This window comes from Podarcis pityusensis (genome assembly GCF_964106645.2).
Source record: "Podarcis pityusensis genome assembly, chromosome: 8".
Lineage (NCBI taxonomy): Eukaryota > Metazoa > Chordata > Lepidosauria > Squamata > Lacertidae > Podarcis > Podarcis pityusensis.
Genome location: NC_138033.1, coordinates 74,258,393 through 74,274,524, shown reverse-complemented (window position 1 = coordinate 74,274,524; position 16,132 = coordinate 74,258,393). Strand labels below are relative to the sequence as shown.

General features: G+C 48.4%; 1 protein-coding gene across 1 annotated transcript; it reads left to right on the top strand.

Annotated features, from left to right (window-relative positions):
• Positions 1-128: 128 nt before the first annotated feature.
• Positions 129-16,064, top strand: GPR157 (G protein-coupled receptor 157). The gene is made up of 5 exons (XM_081016249.1): positions 129-1,135; positions 7,487-7,700; positions 9,862-10,056; positions 13,715-14,004; positions 15,170-16,064. The coding sequence occupies exons 1-4, from the start codon at positions 759-761 to the stop codon at positions 13,940-13,942; spliced, it is 1,014 nt and encodes a 337-aa protein (XP_080872375.1). The 5' UTR covers positions 129-758; the 3' UTR covers positions 13,943-14,004; positions 15,170-16,064.
• Positions 16,065-16,132: the final 68 nt, after the last annotated feature.

Here is a 16,132-nt window from a genome sequence, read left to right as displayed (position 1 = left end):
AACGAAATAATAAATAATCCAACGAATAATAAAACAGACAGTGAAATTAAGTAAATAATGACTGTATTAATACAAACAAATTAAGAAAACACATAGTCCACATGATAAAGATAGGACGGTGCTGGTGCTGCTATCTTAGAGGAGGGCGCTCTGTGCATGCTCAGAAACTCAGCTGCTGGGGGGAAGGGGCTGGGCCACTTCAAGAAGGAGGCATCTGCTGGCACAGCCTCCTTCATCCAGTCCGCTGACTACGGCGCTCCGAAGAAGGCACGGACGCGAAAGGAGGAGCCAGCCAGCAGCCCCCGGCCTGGGTGGGAGGGGACGCGGCGTCGAGGCCTCCGCCCGGGGCTTGAGGAGCGGCAGGGCGGGACGGAGCCGAGAGCCGGAGCCGGAGCCTGCTCTGCCTTCTGCCTCTGGGCGCCTCAGCCGGAGTCCGCAGCCGGCTCCTCCCTGCGCGCTTTGTTTCCCTTTCCTTTGAACTCCCGGGCTCTCCCCCGCGTTCTTCTCCTTTCACTTTTCCAGGTCGCTCTCGCTCGCTCTCGCTCTCTTTCCGCCTTCCCTGCAAAGACACCCCTCCCCTCCTCACTTTCCTTAACTTTCTTCCTCCGTTGCTCCCCTTCCTTCCTCGCCTCCCACTGCGCGCCCTTCCTTTCTCTTAACTCCTTCCCTGATTTGCCCTGCTGAGATTTCTCTCCCCCCCCCACACCGCCCCACTCCGACCCCTTGCCTCTGCGGCCAGGCCAGCCTCTCCTTCCGCCATGCCCCACGGCGCTCTGCAGACGGAACTGTACCCCTTCGAGAGGGTGACGGTGCTGGTCTCGTGCGCCCTCTCCTTCCTAGGGTCCAGCCTCTTGGTGGGCACCCACGCGCTGTGGCCCGAGCTGCGGACGCGGCCCCGGCAGCTCCTGCTCTACCTCTCCTTGGCCGACCTCCTCTCGGCCGCCTCCTACTTCTACGGGGCCCTGAAGGACTTCGGCTCGTCCACGTGGGAATGCGTGGCCCAGGGCGCCGTGTCCACCTTCTCCAACACCAGCTCCTTCTTCTGGACGATGGCCATCGCCTTGTACCTCTACATCAGCATCGTGCAGGGATCGCCGACGGGGACCAGCCTCCTCTGCTTCTTCCACGTGGTGAGGTTCGTGGTCTTCCCCGTCTCTCCATCTTCCCTGTCCTCGGGGACTCCCCTTACGGGCCACTGCCAAAAAAACCAAGCAAGGAAAACAAAGGTTTTCCTGGAAGTTTTGAACTGAGGAAACTTTCTGGGGAATTTTCCCAGGAAACTTTCTAGTGCGAATTAAGGAAGCTTGTTTTAGGGGACCTTCCCCCGGGGTGAAGCAAATAAATTTGGGAGCCAAATTGCATGATCTAATCTGGCATAGTTTATCTTCCGTGTATTTAGTAAACCACTCCCCTCGCCTAATAATTGTAATTGCGACTGGCAAACCAATTCATTGATACGAACAACATTTGTGCAGAAAAATACAGCACGGGACTTTCCCACCCCAACACATCGCTGCCCAGTCCTGGTGTCCAAAGGAGAAATATACAAGCTTCTCTGGGCAGAAACTCGCCTCTTTATGTAGCTCCTGGGGTGTCCCTCCACAGTGTGGTGTAGTGGTTAGAGTGACAGACTTGGACTTTGGGGGAATCATAGAATTGTAGAGTTGAAGGGGCCCCTTGGATCCTCTCATCTAACCCCCTTCAATGCAGGAATTTTTGTAAGGGGATCAAACCTACAAACTTAGCATTGTCAGCACCATGCTCTAACCAGCTGAGACCAGGGTTCAAATCCTTGCTCAGCCATGAACCTCACTGGGCCAGTCCCTCGCTCTCAGGCTGCTTGGCTTCAGCTGGTAGACCTCAAGGTTCTTGCTAAAATAAGAAAAAAGCAGTTTCCACAACCACAAGCCTGTAGTCTGCTCCCCTCTAGCACTCTCCATCGCCCTTCACATACTGAGATAGACCAATGGTTCATCCATCTCAGTGTTGTTTACACTGACCCGGCAGCAGCTCTCCAGGGTTCCGGGCAGAGATTCTCAGCCTTACCTGGAGATGCTGGGGATTGAACCTGGGACCTTCTGTACACAGAGCTAGGATCCATCCCTTCCCCCTACTCTCTTATCATGCCTACTGATGGAACCTAGATTGTCAGTTCCTTGAAACAGGGTGGGGTGAGAATGCGATCAATAGGTGACCTAACAAGAGAGCTTGGGGAAGGGATCAGCGAAAGAAACAGCAGCTTTAATTCACTTGCTGGGGCTTCCCCTGCCTCCCTCTGTGAGCCGATTTGCCAAGTCGAAGAAAAGCCTTTATTATGCCATGTGAGATGGGCAGTGGTCACATGCCAGCCTCCAAGCTGCGAGGAGTGACCCTTTGACGCCTAGGCCTGCCAGCTGTTCGGTCTGAATTATTTTAGAAGTCATCTAGTTCAGCAAGGGGGTATTTGTTTAATAGGTTACTTATCTTCTTTTTATTTGCTCCCCCCCGGTACCTTTTCAATTAATTTAATGCCAACTTTGTTAATCTGGTACCCTCCAGATGTTTTGGATTATGACGGCCCTGATGGGAGCTGCAGTCTTAAACATCTGGAGGGCAGCAGATTGGTGAAGGCTGGTTTCATTCATTTCAGCAGCCGCTTGCTCGCCATAAGCGACGGGATTCCACAGAGGCACAAAAATACAGCGGACAGAGAGCACTTCCCTGCTCTCTGAGCCCCCAGCGAGCTAGCAAAACATTTTGCGGGCTAGTAATTTTTGTGGGCTTATTTACAAGGCTGCTTTTGTATAGCTCCAGCTTCCCCTCTATTGGGGCGGTGGGGGTGGGACTTCTCAAGGCAGCTTACAATGCAAAACCTTAAAATGAAATAATAAGCAATTAATCGAATAAACAGTGCTGCACTAAAACCGCAGCACAGGATATTATCCTAGGAGAGATGCACAAACCATTTCTGTTAGATGAAGAATCACGGAAGCAAGGTGGACTTAGCCTGGTTCCTAGAGCTGCAGTCTCATGCCCATTTACCTGGAGAGAGGATCATAGCTCTGGCGGAGCACCTGCTTTGCATGCAGAAGGTTCCAGGTTCAATCCCTGGCATCTCCAAGTAGGAGTCAAAAAGGGACCTTTTTTCAGCCCAAGGGTTGCGCTCCCTTATGGGTGATCTTCTAGGGGGCCCATGCAAGTGGTAGGCGGGGTCAGAGGCAAAAGTGGGTGGAGTCACGACTGCGGCTCCTCCCGTTGTGCAATACAGTGGTACCTCAGGTTACATACGCTTCAGGTTACACACTCCGCTAACCCAGAAATAGTGCTTCAGGATAAGAACAGAAATCGGGCTCCTGCGGCGTGGCAGCAGCAGGAGGCCCCATTAGCTAAAGTGGTGCTTCAGGTTAAGAACAGTTTCAGGTTAAGAACGGACCTCTGGAATGAATTAAGTACTTAACCTGAGGTACCACTGTACAGGTTTCTTGGCATATCCCTCTCTCTACTCATCCTAGCAAGCAAGATGGATTTTCATGATTCTTATGTTGGATGGATCAAAGGTCTGGCTATGGAAGCATTGTGTGCTCAGTCGTTCTCCCGGACCTCAGGAGGAAAACCTGTTCTGCGCTTGTCCTGGCAAGGATTTGAACTCTGCCCATCCTAGTCCTGACATGCTGTTTGGCATGTTTGTCTCCTCTCTCTCTCTCTCTCCTTGAGAACTTGGCCATCATCAGAACAGAGCTTGGGTGTGGCTTGAGATTACCTTTGCTTGTCTCCCAGGATAGCTTCTGTTCTCCTCAGTAGGTGAGGCCTGTCGATTGGAGTAAGAAGCTTCTCTTTCCCGTCCAAAACACGCTTTCAACCTAACCTATATCTGGAGGTAGCAGTACCCTGGCAGTAAGTTTTTGCCAAGTTCGATAGCATTCTGGGTGGCTCAGATTTTGTCTTTGGAACTGCAGTGCAAAATAGCAAGCTCCACACTCAGTTTTGCCCTCTGCACATGCTTTTTGCGCTCTACGGTCGAGATCCATCGGTAGGAACCTATAACAAGCTTAACAGGTGGTTACACTGGCTTTTGGCCCAGCCAGACTCCATACATACCAATCATTTGAAGCACGTTTCCCCACCCAAAGAATTCTGGGAATATGATAGCCTTTGTGGTGTGGTGGTTAGAGTGTCGGATTAGAGCCCGGGAGATGAGGGTTCAAATCCCTACTCCGCCATGAATTAAACTCAGGAATCTGTCATGAGAGCCATTACAATGAGAGCCGGCATGGTGTAGTGATTAGTGTCAGACAAGTACCTGGGAGACACGGGTTCGAATCCCCACTGACATGAAGCTCACTGGATGATTTTGAGCCAGTCATTGCCTCTCAGCCTTGCCTACCTCTCCAGGTTGTTGCTGGGATTAAAGGAGGGGGTGGAGAACCGTGTCCACCACCTTGAGCGCCTTGGAAGAAAAGGTGGGCTATAACGTCTGGTATGCCTCTGGGAGGTGCATTGCTCCTGTTGTGGTTGCTGAGCAGAACAGCTGTCCCAGAACAGTGACTCATGCAGAAACACGACAGGTAGACTCCTTGGAGATGAGGTTTCCTTAATATGGACCATTTGGGGAGGAGGCTAAAGGTGAAACAGGGTTCTTGGCATGACGAGCTCTTTGGAGAAAAAAAGGGGGATATGAGCCAATGCAATGTAGTATTGCTGCCCCACTCTTGTACCTGGGGGGTTGCCTTTGTCTGTTAGAAACTCTCAAAGCACTTGGGTGCCAGTATTGGAGCGCCTTGCCCATCGATGATGTTTCTCAAGTGCGTAAGAGGCTTTTTTGTTTTGAAACTCTTTAGGGCTGGCAGTGAGATTTGGAATGAAAGACTAGACGGGCTGGTCACCTGCAAAGGGACATCAACAAGCAGTCAGCCTCTTAGCTTGTGACTAGGGCATATTTATAGATCACTGGAGAAAGGGGAGGCCTTTCAGAAAGCCAGCTGATTCTTAGGCAGCCAGGCACAACTTATATTCATTATTTATTTGCATATTCATGACCCACACTTTCATAACCTATGCCAAAGGTGGCTTATGTGACTGAAATGCTTTTATCTGTGTTTTAATTTGTGTAGGCGACTTTGAGCCCCCAGTCTTGGGGGGGGGGGAGGCAGGATATAATAAATAAATTTGTTTGTTTCATGGAGTTTATGCACTGCTTGCTTGTAAAAATACAAAAAAATAGAATCATCACCAAGAAAAATTAAGAACAATAGTTTAAGGCTTTTGAAAAGTTAACTCGCATCAACTTTCTAAACATCTAGGTAGGTTTTTCTAAACAAAAATGTGTTTAGCAGGTGCTGAAAACAGTACATTGATGGCGCCTGCCTGATATCAATAATACAATAAAATCAATCAGTATCTGTAAAATGTAAATTTAAAAACATGGATAAGATCAAATAGGTCAAAAAGAAAAATTCATACTGTAAACACCTGTCTAAAAAGTAGAGTTTGACAAAGTCATCCCAAGAGAAGGCAGGGGTGGTTGCTGCCAAACCTCAAGCAGCAGGGAGTTCCACAGGGCAGGGCCTGCCACATGAAAGACTCAGTCCCTGGTGAAGGCCAACCTAATCTCACAGGTGTGTGAGGAACCACCAGAAATGCCCCATCAGAGGATATACCAGTGATCAAGGTGGAGTATAAGGGATCAGGGGGTCCTTAGGTTACTTTGGAGGCAAGGCATTTAAGGCTTTCTGAATTGACACAACAGCCTTGATCTTGATAGCAAATCAGGAGTGTTTAAGCATCTTGGGAACACTGAGTGGAAAGTGATAGTATTATCCACCTAGCTTGTTTGTCTGTGAATTGGCCACCTCACAGTCACTTGATTTGGCTGCTGGGACGCGGGTGGCGCTGTGGGTTAAACCACAGAGCCTAGAATTTGCCAATCAGAAGGTCAGCGGTTCGAATCCCCACGACGGGATGAGCTCCCGTTGCTCAGTCCCTTCTCCTGCCAACCTAGCAGTTCAAAAGCACGTCAAAGGGCAAGTAGATAAATAGGTACCACTCTGGCGGGAAGGTAAACGGCGTTTCCATCTGCTGCTCTGGTACGCCAGAAGCGGCTTAGTCATGCTGGCCACATGACCCGGAAGCTGTACGCCGGCTTCCTCGGCCAGTAAAGCGAGATGAGCGTCACAACCCCAGAGTCGGCCACTACTGGACCTAATGGTCACGGGTCCCTTTACCTTTACCTAGCATGCATTACAGATGTAAACCAGTCTTGCAGTCTGTTTAACAGTTTTGATGCCAGACCAAGGCGTGGTGGGAATTGCAGGTTGATGAGGGATTACGAACATAGGAAGCTGAAATCCCAGAGAGCTGTTGCCAGTCAGTATCAGCAATAGTGAGCTAACTTAGTGGCTCGGGCAACCCAGTCAGATGGGCAGAATTATTATAGCTATGGTTATTCTAGTATACGGCAGATTCTATGTCTTAAGAAAAAGGCTGCAGCTTAGTGTTAGAGCATCTGCTTTGCATGCAGAAGGTCCCAATTTCCACTGCCAGCATCTCCAATGAAACCCTGGAGTGTTGCTGCCGGTCAGTGCAGACAGTGCTGAGCCAGATGGACCAGTGGTACAACTTAGTAAAAGGCAGCTTCCTCCCTCTTAAGGGAAGGGCTTTAGCTCAGTGGTAGAGCAGCTGCCTTGCATGCAGAAGGTTCTGGGTTCAGTTCCAGGCAGGGCTGGGAGATACCCCTGTGCTGCTGCTAGTCAGTGTAGACACTACTGAGCTAGATGGAACCTAAACGTGCAGCGTTAGCCAACAGATTTAGAATAGACCACACACACACACTTCTTTCCCATGCTTTGGGATCAAATGCCTTCTCATCAATTGGTCAGTCACGTCTCGGGTCAACTGGCTGAAGTCCGTCTTGCTGAAGTCAATGTTTGCGTCTCGCTAAGGTTGCAGCATAACGCCTTTGCACAATTGAGCAAACAGGCTTGTCCTCTCATAAACTCTGTTCTAGTTCTGGGATGGGAGGGCAGAATATCCAGATGATAAGGTAAGGGGAGGCAGGAAATTAAGAGGCGATTTCCTTAACCCTTGAGAGTGATTTCTGGAGTTGCAGGCGCCAAGGATTGAGATGCAACTGTGTCTGCTTAGAGCACCACCTGGAATGGGTATCTCCACCGCCCAGACTGGCTCCTTGAGATCTTCTGCAGGCAGCTCAGGTTGTGGCTTGTCATCTCTAAAGATTTGGAGGGTGAAGACCGTGGTACCTGGTGCTCCTTGAGAGTGGTAGGGCAGAGGACAAGGGTGCGTGTTGGACAGGGGATTCTTCCCACTTGCTTTTCTTGCAATGAGGAGAAATTGATTTGAGTATGAACCTTCCTAATTCAGGTTCCGTGGATTGCTGTACAAACCAACACATGGCTATCCTTCAAAATCAAGTCACTATCCATGAATTTTTTGACACAGTTCCTGAACTGGAACCAAAACATGCCTTAACTATTCCCCTCTCTGCCTGCAGCTGGGGAGTCCCGCTCGTCATCACTGTGTTGGCCGTGATTCTGAAGAAGATCGGTTACGACGCCTCCGATGTCTCTGTGGGCTGGTGCTGGATCGACATTGAGGCGGAGGATCGGATCCTGTGGATGCTCCTTGCAGGGAAGCTGTGGGAGATCCTGGCCTACGTGACTCTCCCGGTCTTCTACATCCTCATAAAGAAGCACATCAACCGAGCGGTAGGTATTTCTTTTTTTCCAGGTAGGGGAAGACTAATTGTCTAGGGTGAGCATGAATTTCCTCCAGGATTCAGGGATGCAAGTGGCCATTTGGGGCCTAAGGGCTATGCTTTCTTGTTGTCATCATTGCCTCATCCAGCAGGGATGTTGACACAAAATTGGAGGCTGCAGGAGCACCGTGTGGGAAGTCAGGGATGGGTCAGGCTTGGAACTGATTGCAGGAGGAGCTTTGCGCCTGAGACTAGAACTCCCAGAGGAACATCCCAGACCAACAGGGCCTATAGGCCAGAACCTGGACCCCTCACATTCTCCTGAAAAACCAGGCCTCCCAACATTCATTTCATTTCATTTATTAGGCTTATAGGGGAGCAGAACTGAAGCACGTGACTTCACCTGTAGATGCGTTCTTTTCCACTGCGTGGTGTCATCGCAGTCCCCAAACCTGCGAAAATAGTTTTGCAGTTAGAATGCCCATGTTGTTATGCTCATTTTGCAATAAGCGTCTGTCCCCCGTTGGTGGGTGCGTTTTGTTTCTTTCTTTCTGGCTTTTCCTGGTGGTGGAGAGTAATTTTCTGGCAACAGAAATAATTCCAGATTCTCATGCCGTTCCATCCTCCTCTGCAGGGGGCCAGACAGCTGCCCTAGTCGTCTGGCTAAAAACAAGTCACGATTTGTGTGTTGGAACAGGTGTTGGCAGCGGGACGGTCCTGTAACCGGATCTGACCCAGGCAGCCGCATTCCACGCCGGGCGTTCCAAGCCAGCGTCTTTCCCTTTGCTTATCTGTATTTGAGCACGAATGACTCCACCTTCGATATCCCTGAGCCACCTCCAAAGCTGCTGGGTGTGTGTGTTCCTCACTAAGTCCTGCTCAGATCTGACCCATTGACATTAAGGGACATAAGAGAGCCAGGGGGGGTGTAGTGGCTAGGGCCTGGGAGACCCTGGGCCAGTCACTGCCTCTCAGCCTAACCTACCTTGCTGGGTTGTTGTGAGAATGAAATGGGGATGAGAGAACCATGTATGCTACTTGAACTCCTTGGACGAAAGGAGGGAGACAACACAAGGAAGGAAGGAAGGAAGGAAGGAAGGAAGGAAGGAAGGAAGGAAGGAAGGTGACGCGTTTGGTGGGTCAGTAAGCAGGTCTCTGGCTGGCGCTATACATAGGTGCAAAGAGTGTTCCTCGTTCAGAGTGACAGGCATGGTCAGGGCTAGTGTCCAGGGTTGCCATATTTTGGCAAAATCACACAAAAAGAAGTTGTTGACCTATTTTTAAGGGAAACCGCCAAGTACGACATTGCCCACATGGGTTGCCATACATCCAGATTTTCCCGGACACTTTGCCTATTTCCGCCCAGACACTGCTTCTGACTGTAGCATTCCGACTATTTCTGGGAAATTCTGGACATATGGGAACCCTACTAGTGTCAAAGATGGGTGGAGCAATGAAAGCGGATGTTACCTTTTGCTACTTTCTACGCACTGTTCTACGCATACAATGGTCACCAACTTGGATGCTTTACACTCCAATGGCAAATTGATGGGGGATAAGGCTATCAGTCGTGGGACGTGGGTGGCGCTGTGGGTTAAACCATAGAGCCTAGGACTTGCCGATCAGAAGGTCGGTGGTTCGAATCCCTGCAACGGGGTGAGCTCCCGTTGCTCGGTCCCTGCTCCTGCCAACCTAGCAGTTCGAAAGCACGTCAAAGTGCAAGTAGATAAATAGGTTCCGCTCTGGCGGGAAGGTAAACGGCGTTTCCGTGCGCTGCTCTGGTTCACCAGAAGCGGCTTAGTTATGCTGGCCACATGACCCGGAAGCTGTTCGCCGGCTCCCTCGGCCAGTAAAGCGAGATGAGCGCTGCAACCCCAGAGTCGGCCATGACTGAACCTAATGGTCAGGGGTCCCTTTACTTTTTTTTTACACGCTCTTCTTGCACGCCCCTCTCTCTGTCCAAGCGAACAAGAGGCACGATCAGAGTTCAACAGCACATCCCTGAATCGGGGTTGGTGAGGTGTGTGGTGAGGGCCTGGCAGGAGGACTTGGGGGGCCGCAGTCAGCCTCTGGACTTTGAGGTTCCCCACCCTTGAGACAGATGCTAAATTGATCCTGCCCCCACCCACGCTTTCCCCTCGCTCCTCATGGTGGTCTTCCTTTTCCCAAAGCATGCTGCGCTGTCAGAGTATCGCCCTATCCTGTCGAGGACCCCGGCTTTACACCTGAGGACTTCCGTAGCGGATAAGAAGCTGATCCTGATTCCAGTGATATTCATTTTCCTCCGAATCTGGAGCACCATCCGGTTCGTCTTGACGCTGTGCAGCTCCCCTGCTGTTCAAAACCCGCTGCTGGTGGTACTTCACGTGAGTAACTTATTTGATTGTTTGATTATTTGATTGTTGTTAGCCGCCCTGAGCCCGGCTTCGGCTGGGGAGGGCGGGATATAAATAAAATTTATTATTATTATTATTATTATTATTATTATTATTATTTATTAACTTAGCTATAAGGCGGGTGGGAGGTCCTGGAATCTGGTCACTTCATCCTAGAGGTTCCCAAAAGGTCTATGAGGCAGACTTTCACTTAATTTATTTTTATTGTGACATGAATATTTATTTTTATTGTGACTTTAAAACTTTTCTTCCAAGGACCTCAAGGCAATGTTTGTGGTTCTTCCCCTGCAGTGCCTAATTTTATCCTCACAACAACCCTGTGAGGTGGGTCAGGCTGAGAGGTTATTTAGTAGCCAAAGGGCTCCTGTTCAGCTTCAGGGCTGAGTGAGAATCATCATCATATTTATACCCCACCCATTTGGCTGAGTTTCCTCAGCCACTCTGGGCAGCTCCCAACAGAATATAAAAAATGTGCTAAAACACCAAACATTAAAAACTTCCCTAAACAGGGCTGTCTTCAGGTGTCTTCTAAAAGTCAGATAGTTGTTTGTTTCCTTGACATCTGATGGGAGGGCATTCACAGGGCGGGTGCCACCACTGAGAAGGCCCTCTGCCTGGTTCCCTGTAGCTTCATTTCTCGCAGTGAGGGAACTGCCAGAAGGCCCTCAGAGCTGGACCTCAGTGTCCTGGCTGAATGATAGAGGTGGAGATGCTCCTTCAGGTATACTGGGCTGAGGCCGTTTAGGACTTTAAAGGTCAGCACCAACACTTTGATTGTGCTTGGAAACGTACTGGGAGCCAATGTAGGTCTTTCAGGACTGGTGTTATATGGTCTCGGCGGCCACTCCCAGTCACCAGTCTAGCTGCCACATTCTGGATTAGTTGTAAAGATTTGAACCCTGTTCTCTTGGACCTCTGTCTTTTTATCCCCTGCAACACACACCTTTCAGTATTTTGAAAAGCATGGTGTAATTAATAATAATAATAATAATAATAATAATAATAATAATAATATTTTACCCCACCCATCTGATGGGTTGCCCTGGCCACTCTGGGTGGCTTCCAGCATATATAAAAACATAGTAAAACCTTAAACCTTAAAAAGCTTCCCTATACAGGGCTGCCTTCAGATGTTTCCTAAATGTTATATAATTACTCATCTCCTTAACATCTGATGGATAGATAAAGGCACAGCTTGATACTCATTTGGATCAGCCACTGGTCTCTGCAACTTGAGTTTGCAAAATGCAAACGTGTGTAAACTACTAAGCCAGCGACAGAAAAATTAAAATTAAAAAAAAGCTAATGCAATTTTAGGCTGAATCAACAGAAGTAGCTGGAAAGTGGTGCCAGCTGCATTGATAAACCCTGGGCAAAGAAACAGCCGATATATAAAACCATTTGGGCCAGTAGTCATTGCTACCCTTATCTAATCCCCTTTCTAAGGCATCCAGGGAGAATGCAATGAATAAGAAGATAAAAAGAGCCCGGTGTGATTAGACCAAAGGAGCTCTTTAGCACACTATTTTGGGCTGCCTACACACCATATATTTAAAGCATGTCCCCTTCTACTTTCCAATAATCCTGAGAATTGTAGTTTACCTCTTACAGGAGGAGATATAAAGGAAAAGGAGCCTATTGATGCATGTGGTAGTCTTGCAAACCAGTGTACAAATTTGGGAAGAGGTAATAAAGGAAATTCCTGATATAATAGGTGCACCACTGCCTTTAAGCCCCAAACTGTGCCTAGTATCAATTTTTGATGGGACAAATGCGGACTTAATATGTAAACTACTTTTTCTATTAATAGCTGCTCATTTGACCAAATCACAGGACTGGGAGGAGTTGTTGGGGTTTGTTTGTCGTTTGTTTGAAGATTTATGTCCATAAAGTAATGTTTATTCTCACGTCTGAGAAACTGACTTATGAAACTTAGTTGGGGTGCAGCTAAATCTCCATTGGTTACTTATATGATTAGTCAATCATAGAGATGGCAAGTTCTGATGGAATATGCCTTTATTTGGTGTTCACAATATTTGGTTTGTAGTCTTTTTGTGTCGGGTTGTATCTTGTATGGCATAGCAGAATTGGCTGCATAGAATCATAGAGTTGGAAGGGACGTCAAGGTTCATCTAGTCCAACCCTCCAATGCAGGAACCTCAACACAAGGTCCCCCATCCAATTTGAAACCATATTGGACCCTGCTTAGTTTTGCAATTGTGCTAGCAGTTTTATTGCTGCACCACTGGGAGGCCATAAGCCACATTCTACATTTGTAAGAACTCCAATATTTTAGTGTGGCATCATCTGCACTTTGGAACTCCCTGCCTATTGATATCAGGCAGGCTGCCTTCACCGTACTCTTTTTTGGTGCCTGCTAAAAACATTTTGGTTTAGACAGGCCTACACAGATGCTTAGAAGGTCGCTGTGAGTCTTAATCTGTTTTTAATTTGTTTTAAGCTTCCAAATGGGACGCGGGTGGCGCTGTGGGTTAAACCACAGAGCCTAGAGCTTGCTGATTGGAAGGTCGGCGGTTTGAATCCCTGCGATGGGGTGAGCTCCCATTGCTCGATCCCTGCTCCTGCCAACCTAGCAGTTCGAAAGCACATCAAAAGTGCAAGTAGATAAATAGGTACCGCTCCGGCGGGAAGGTAAACGGCGTTTCCGTGCGCTGCTCTGGTTCGCCAGAAGCGGCTTAGTCACGCTGGCCACATGACCCTGAAGCTGTATGCCGGCTCCCTCGGCCGATAAAGCGAGATGAGCGCCGCAACCCCAGAGTCGGCCACAACTGGACCTAATGGTCAGGGGTCCCTTTACCTTTACTAAGCTTCCAAATGCCTTAAATTATTGCTTGGTGATAATTTTATCGTTTTATCTTTTTTTGTGTTTGTGTAAACCAGGGGTGGCCAACTCCCAAGAGACTGCGATCTACTCACAGATTTAAAAACTGGCTTTTTTAGGGAAGAGGAAGGCCCGTTCTTTAGGGGTTCAGGTCAAAGTTCTTGAGCTTCTTTTTATGGGCTGCAGGGCTAAAATGTTTAGCTTTTTTTAGGGGAGCCAAAGTTCTTGGGCTTCTTTGCGGGGAGCCAGTGATCTACCGGTAGATCACAATCTACCTGTTGGCCGTGCCTGGTGTAAACCATTTTGAGGTTGTATTTTTACAGTCAAGTGGTGTATACTGTTGGCTATTTGCAGTTTAGTTGCGCTGCAGAAAGCTTGCTGGGGAGACCACGCATTACAAGGAACTTAAAAATAACTTTAACAAGGTTTTAATAACAAAAAGAAAAACTCCTTTTACACTAAATATATCAACAAGCATAACCCGTCCCCCCAGGGTTACTGAGAGAGCTAGGTGCTGCTCTTTACATACTATACCCAATTGCTGACACAGCTTAATTAACACAACTTATCAGCACCTGCTATGCTGTTTCACAGCTGTAAAACTGGGTCTCGATATTTGCTCTGGCCCTTAAAGACATACACATCTGGTGGAACAATAATGAACCTTCACATTTAAAGAGACCATTCAACATTTTGAGGTTGTATTTTTACAGTCAATTGGTGCATACAATTTATGAATTGTATACTGAGCTTTTCCATGAACCGCCTGCCTCTCTCCCTCCCCAGGGCATCGGTAACACATTCCAAGGTGGCGCCAACTGCATTATGTTCGTCCTTTGCACGCGGGTCGTCCGGAACAAGCTTCTTTCCTCCCTGTGCTGCTGGAGATCCAGTAGCCCAGAGCATTCCCTGGCGAGCCCAGAGAGCCACTCCCAGGGCCCTGATTCGGCCACCAAGGACTGGGGGGATGCGCGAGAAGGCGACCGAGCGAGAGCGGAATTCTCAAGCACCTGATCCTCCAATGAACGCCCCTGTTTCAATGGAAGACGGGGCCTTGTCCAGTCAGGATTTTATCTGTGAGTGTTTTCAGCTTTTGGGGGCTTCTGGCAAAGATTTGGGGCTGCCCCCAACTCGAAGCGGACCCACTGAAATGAATGTACCTCAGCCATGCTCATTTGTGACAGTGAGTCTACTCTTGAGTCAAATCTAAAACCCTCAGCCAGGTATTTCACAAAACGCGGAATCGAGGCTGCCTCCACACTGAGAATTTACTGTGGACTAGCCGCGCTCTGTTCACTCACATTTTGTGTGGCGTCTGCACAGTGTCGTTAGCAAAACGTATCCTGTTTCCCTTTTTTGGCTTCTCTCCCCCCCCCCCAACCTGCAACAGAAACCCGACTTTTTAAAAATGCAGTGGAATTTCCCCTGACTCAGAATGCAGATGGTGCTGCTATTCTGGCCAATTACATTGCTGGAGCCGTTTTCGAGGTTGTGCCCTCTAGCCACTTCCTTCTCTATGGTCTGCCTCTCCTCCCTAGGAATTAATCCCTAGCATCTCCAGGGAGGCTGAGAATGTCCCCTGCCTGAAGACTCTGTAGAAGGTGTCTTCCTTCCTATGCCCCTCAGGGGGGAGGTGGAAATGGAAGGGATGTTTCTGAGCCATAGCTGTCAACCGTCCCTTATTTGGCGGGAAAGTCCCTTATCCCAGCGCCGTGTCCTGCTGCTGTCCCTTATTGATGATGTCCCTTAAATTTCCCGGGTTTCAAAGGAAGCAGCTCCTCTCCCTCCCTCCCTGACGGCCAGGGAGGAGGGAGGCTCCAACTGTGTTGCTTGGCTGCGTTGCTCACCCAATAAGGAGTCTAAGAACAACTGGGGGGTGGAGTTTGCATGCCTTGTGCCTATCAAATTGGCCGCGTTGCCTGGAGACTCACCTTTGCTCAGAGCTTCCCAGCGGAGAGGTGACGGTGGTTTTCCTTGCTGCATCCCCTTTGCTGGGTTGCTGCGCCGTGGGAACCACCGCTTGAGGCTTCGTTTGGCTGCTGGCTGGACTTTCTGCCTTTGGCTCGGAGGGGCTCAGAAGTTGAACATACCTGTGCTTGGAAAATCCCTTATTTTGGCTGCTGATCCCTTATTTTTGAGGCTGCTGGTCCTTTATTTTCAAATCTGTAAGTTGACAGCTATGTTCTGAGCACAACTAGCTCTCCTCTCACTGACTCACTCTTTGTTTTGCTGTCTGGGCAGGTAACAGAAATGCCTCCAAGTGCCTACAGAGGGAGCTACTTGCCTGAGAAAAAAGTAGCCAAAGTTTTCACGGGTCTGCGGTGAGGGGGCTTTTACGATGAACGTGCCCCTTTCTGGAATCCAGTTCCTCGACTGACTTTTCACTTCTCTCTCTCTCTCTCTCTCTCTTTTTTATCATGGGGGCGTTGCAAAGATACTTCCCAGCTTCCACTTTTAATTCTCCTCCTCTAAGGCTTGTTTTAGTGCTGTAGTTTTCTTTTAAGAGACTTGGGGAATTCTCAAAGCTTTAGCAAGGGCTTCTTTTCAGGCGGGGAAGAAGGCGAGGAAGAAAACCCTGTAAGGGATTTGACTGCTGCAGATTCACTCCAAAGAGAGGAAGTGCTCCAGATTTTAGGTTTTGCATGATTGGTTGATTTACAGCGGCTGGTGCGTTACAAGCACCCTCCAGGTGTGTTTGACTGACTACAACTCTCATCAGCCCAAACCAGCTTGCCAGAACATTGGGTCTCCACGCAGAGAGGTGGGTTTTTCTTTCACAGTGTGCTCAATTCAGAAATTTCTACAGGATGAAAGAAGAGAGGAAGAGTCTGTGATTCGCTACAGAGCTTTACTGTGCAAATAGATATAACCCGTGAGACTCCCTGGACTTGTATCTTTCCAGAGGACTGTGGACTGAACACTGTTTAAAAAGACCGTGTTTCCTGTTGGAATTGTCATAATTATGCACTGGAGTTTTGTGTGTGGTTTTTTTAATTATTAATTTTTTTATAAAACAAGTAGACAGAGACTAACTTTGAGCTGCTACCTTAAGTTTTCTTGATTTTCTTTCTTTCAAATTTTTTTAAAGAAATGAATAAATAAAGTAGCTACCATTTTGGTGAACAACCTATAAGAACTACGAATCCTCTGTCTATCTATCTATCGTTACTGTTGTTTTAATTTCGATTCATGCGTCCCTTCCCA

Excerpts from the sequence above, each read along its gene's own strand:
- GPR157 (XM_081016249.1), top strand. The coding sequence starts at position 759 with ATGCCCCACGGCGCTCTGCAGACGGAACTGTACCCCTTCGAGAGGGTG. Across the intron at positions 1,136-7,486 it reads TGCTTCTTCCACGTGGTGAG|CTGGGGAGTCCCGCTCGTCA; the intron begins GTTCGTGGTCTT and ends CTCTGCCTGCAG. Across the intron at positions 7,701-9,861 it reads AGAAGCACATCAACCGAGCG|CATGCTGCGCTGTCAGAGTA; the intron begins GTAGGTATTTCT and ends CTTTTCCCAAAG.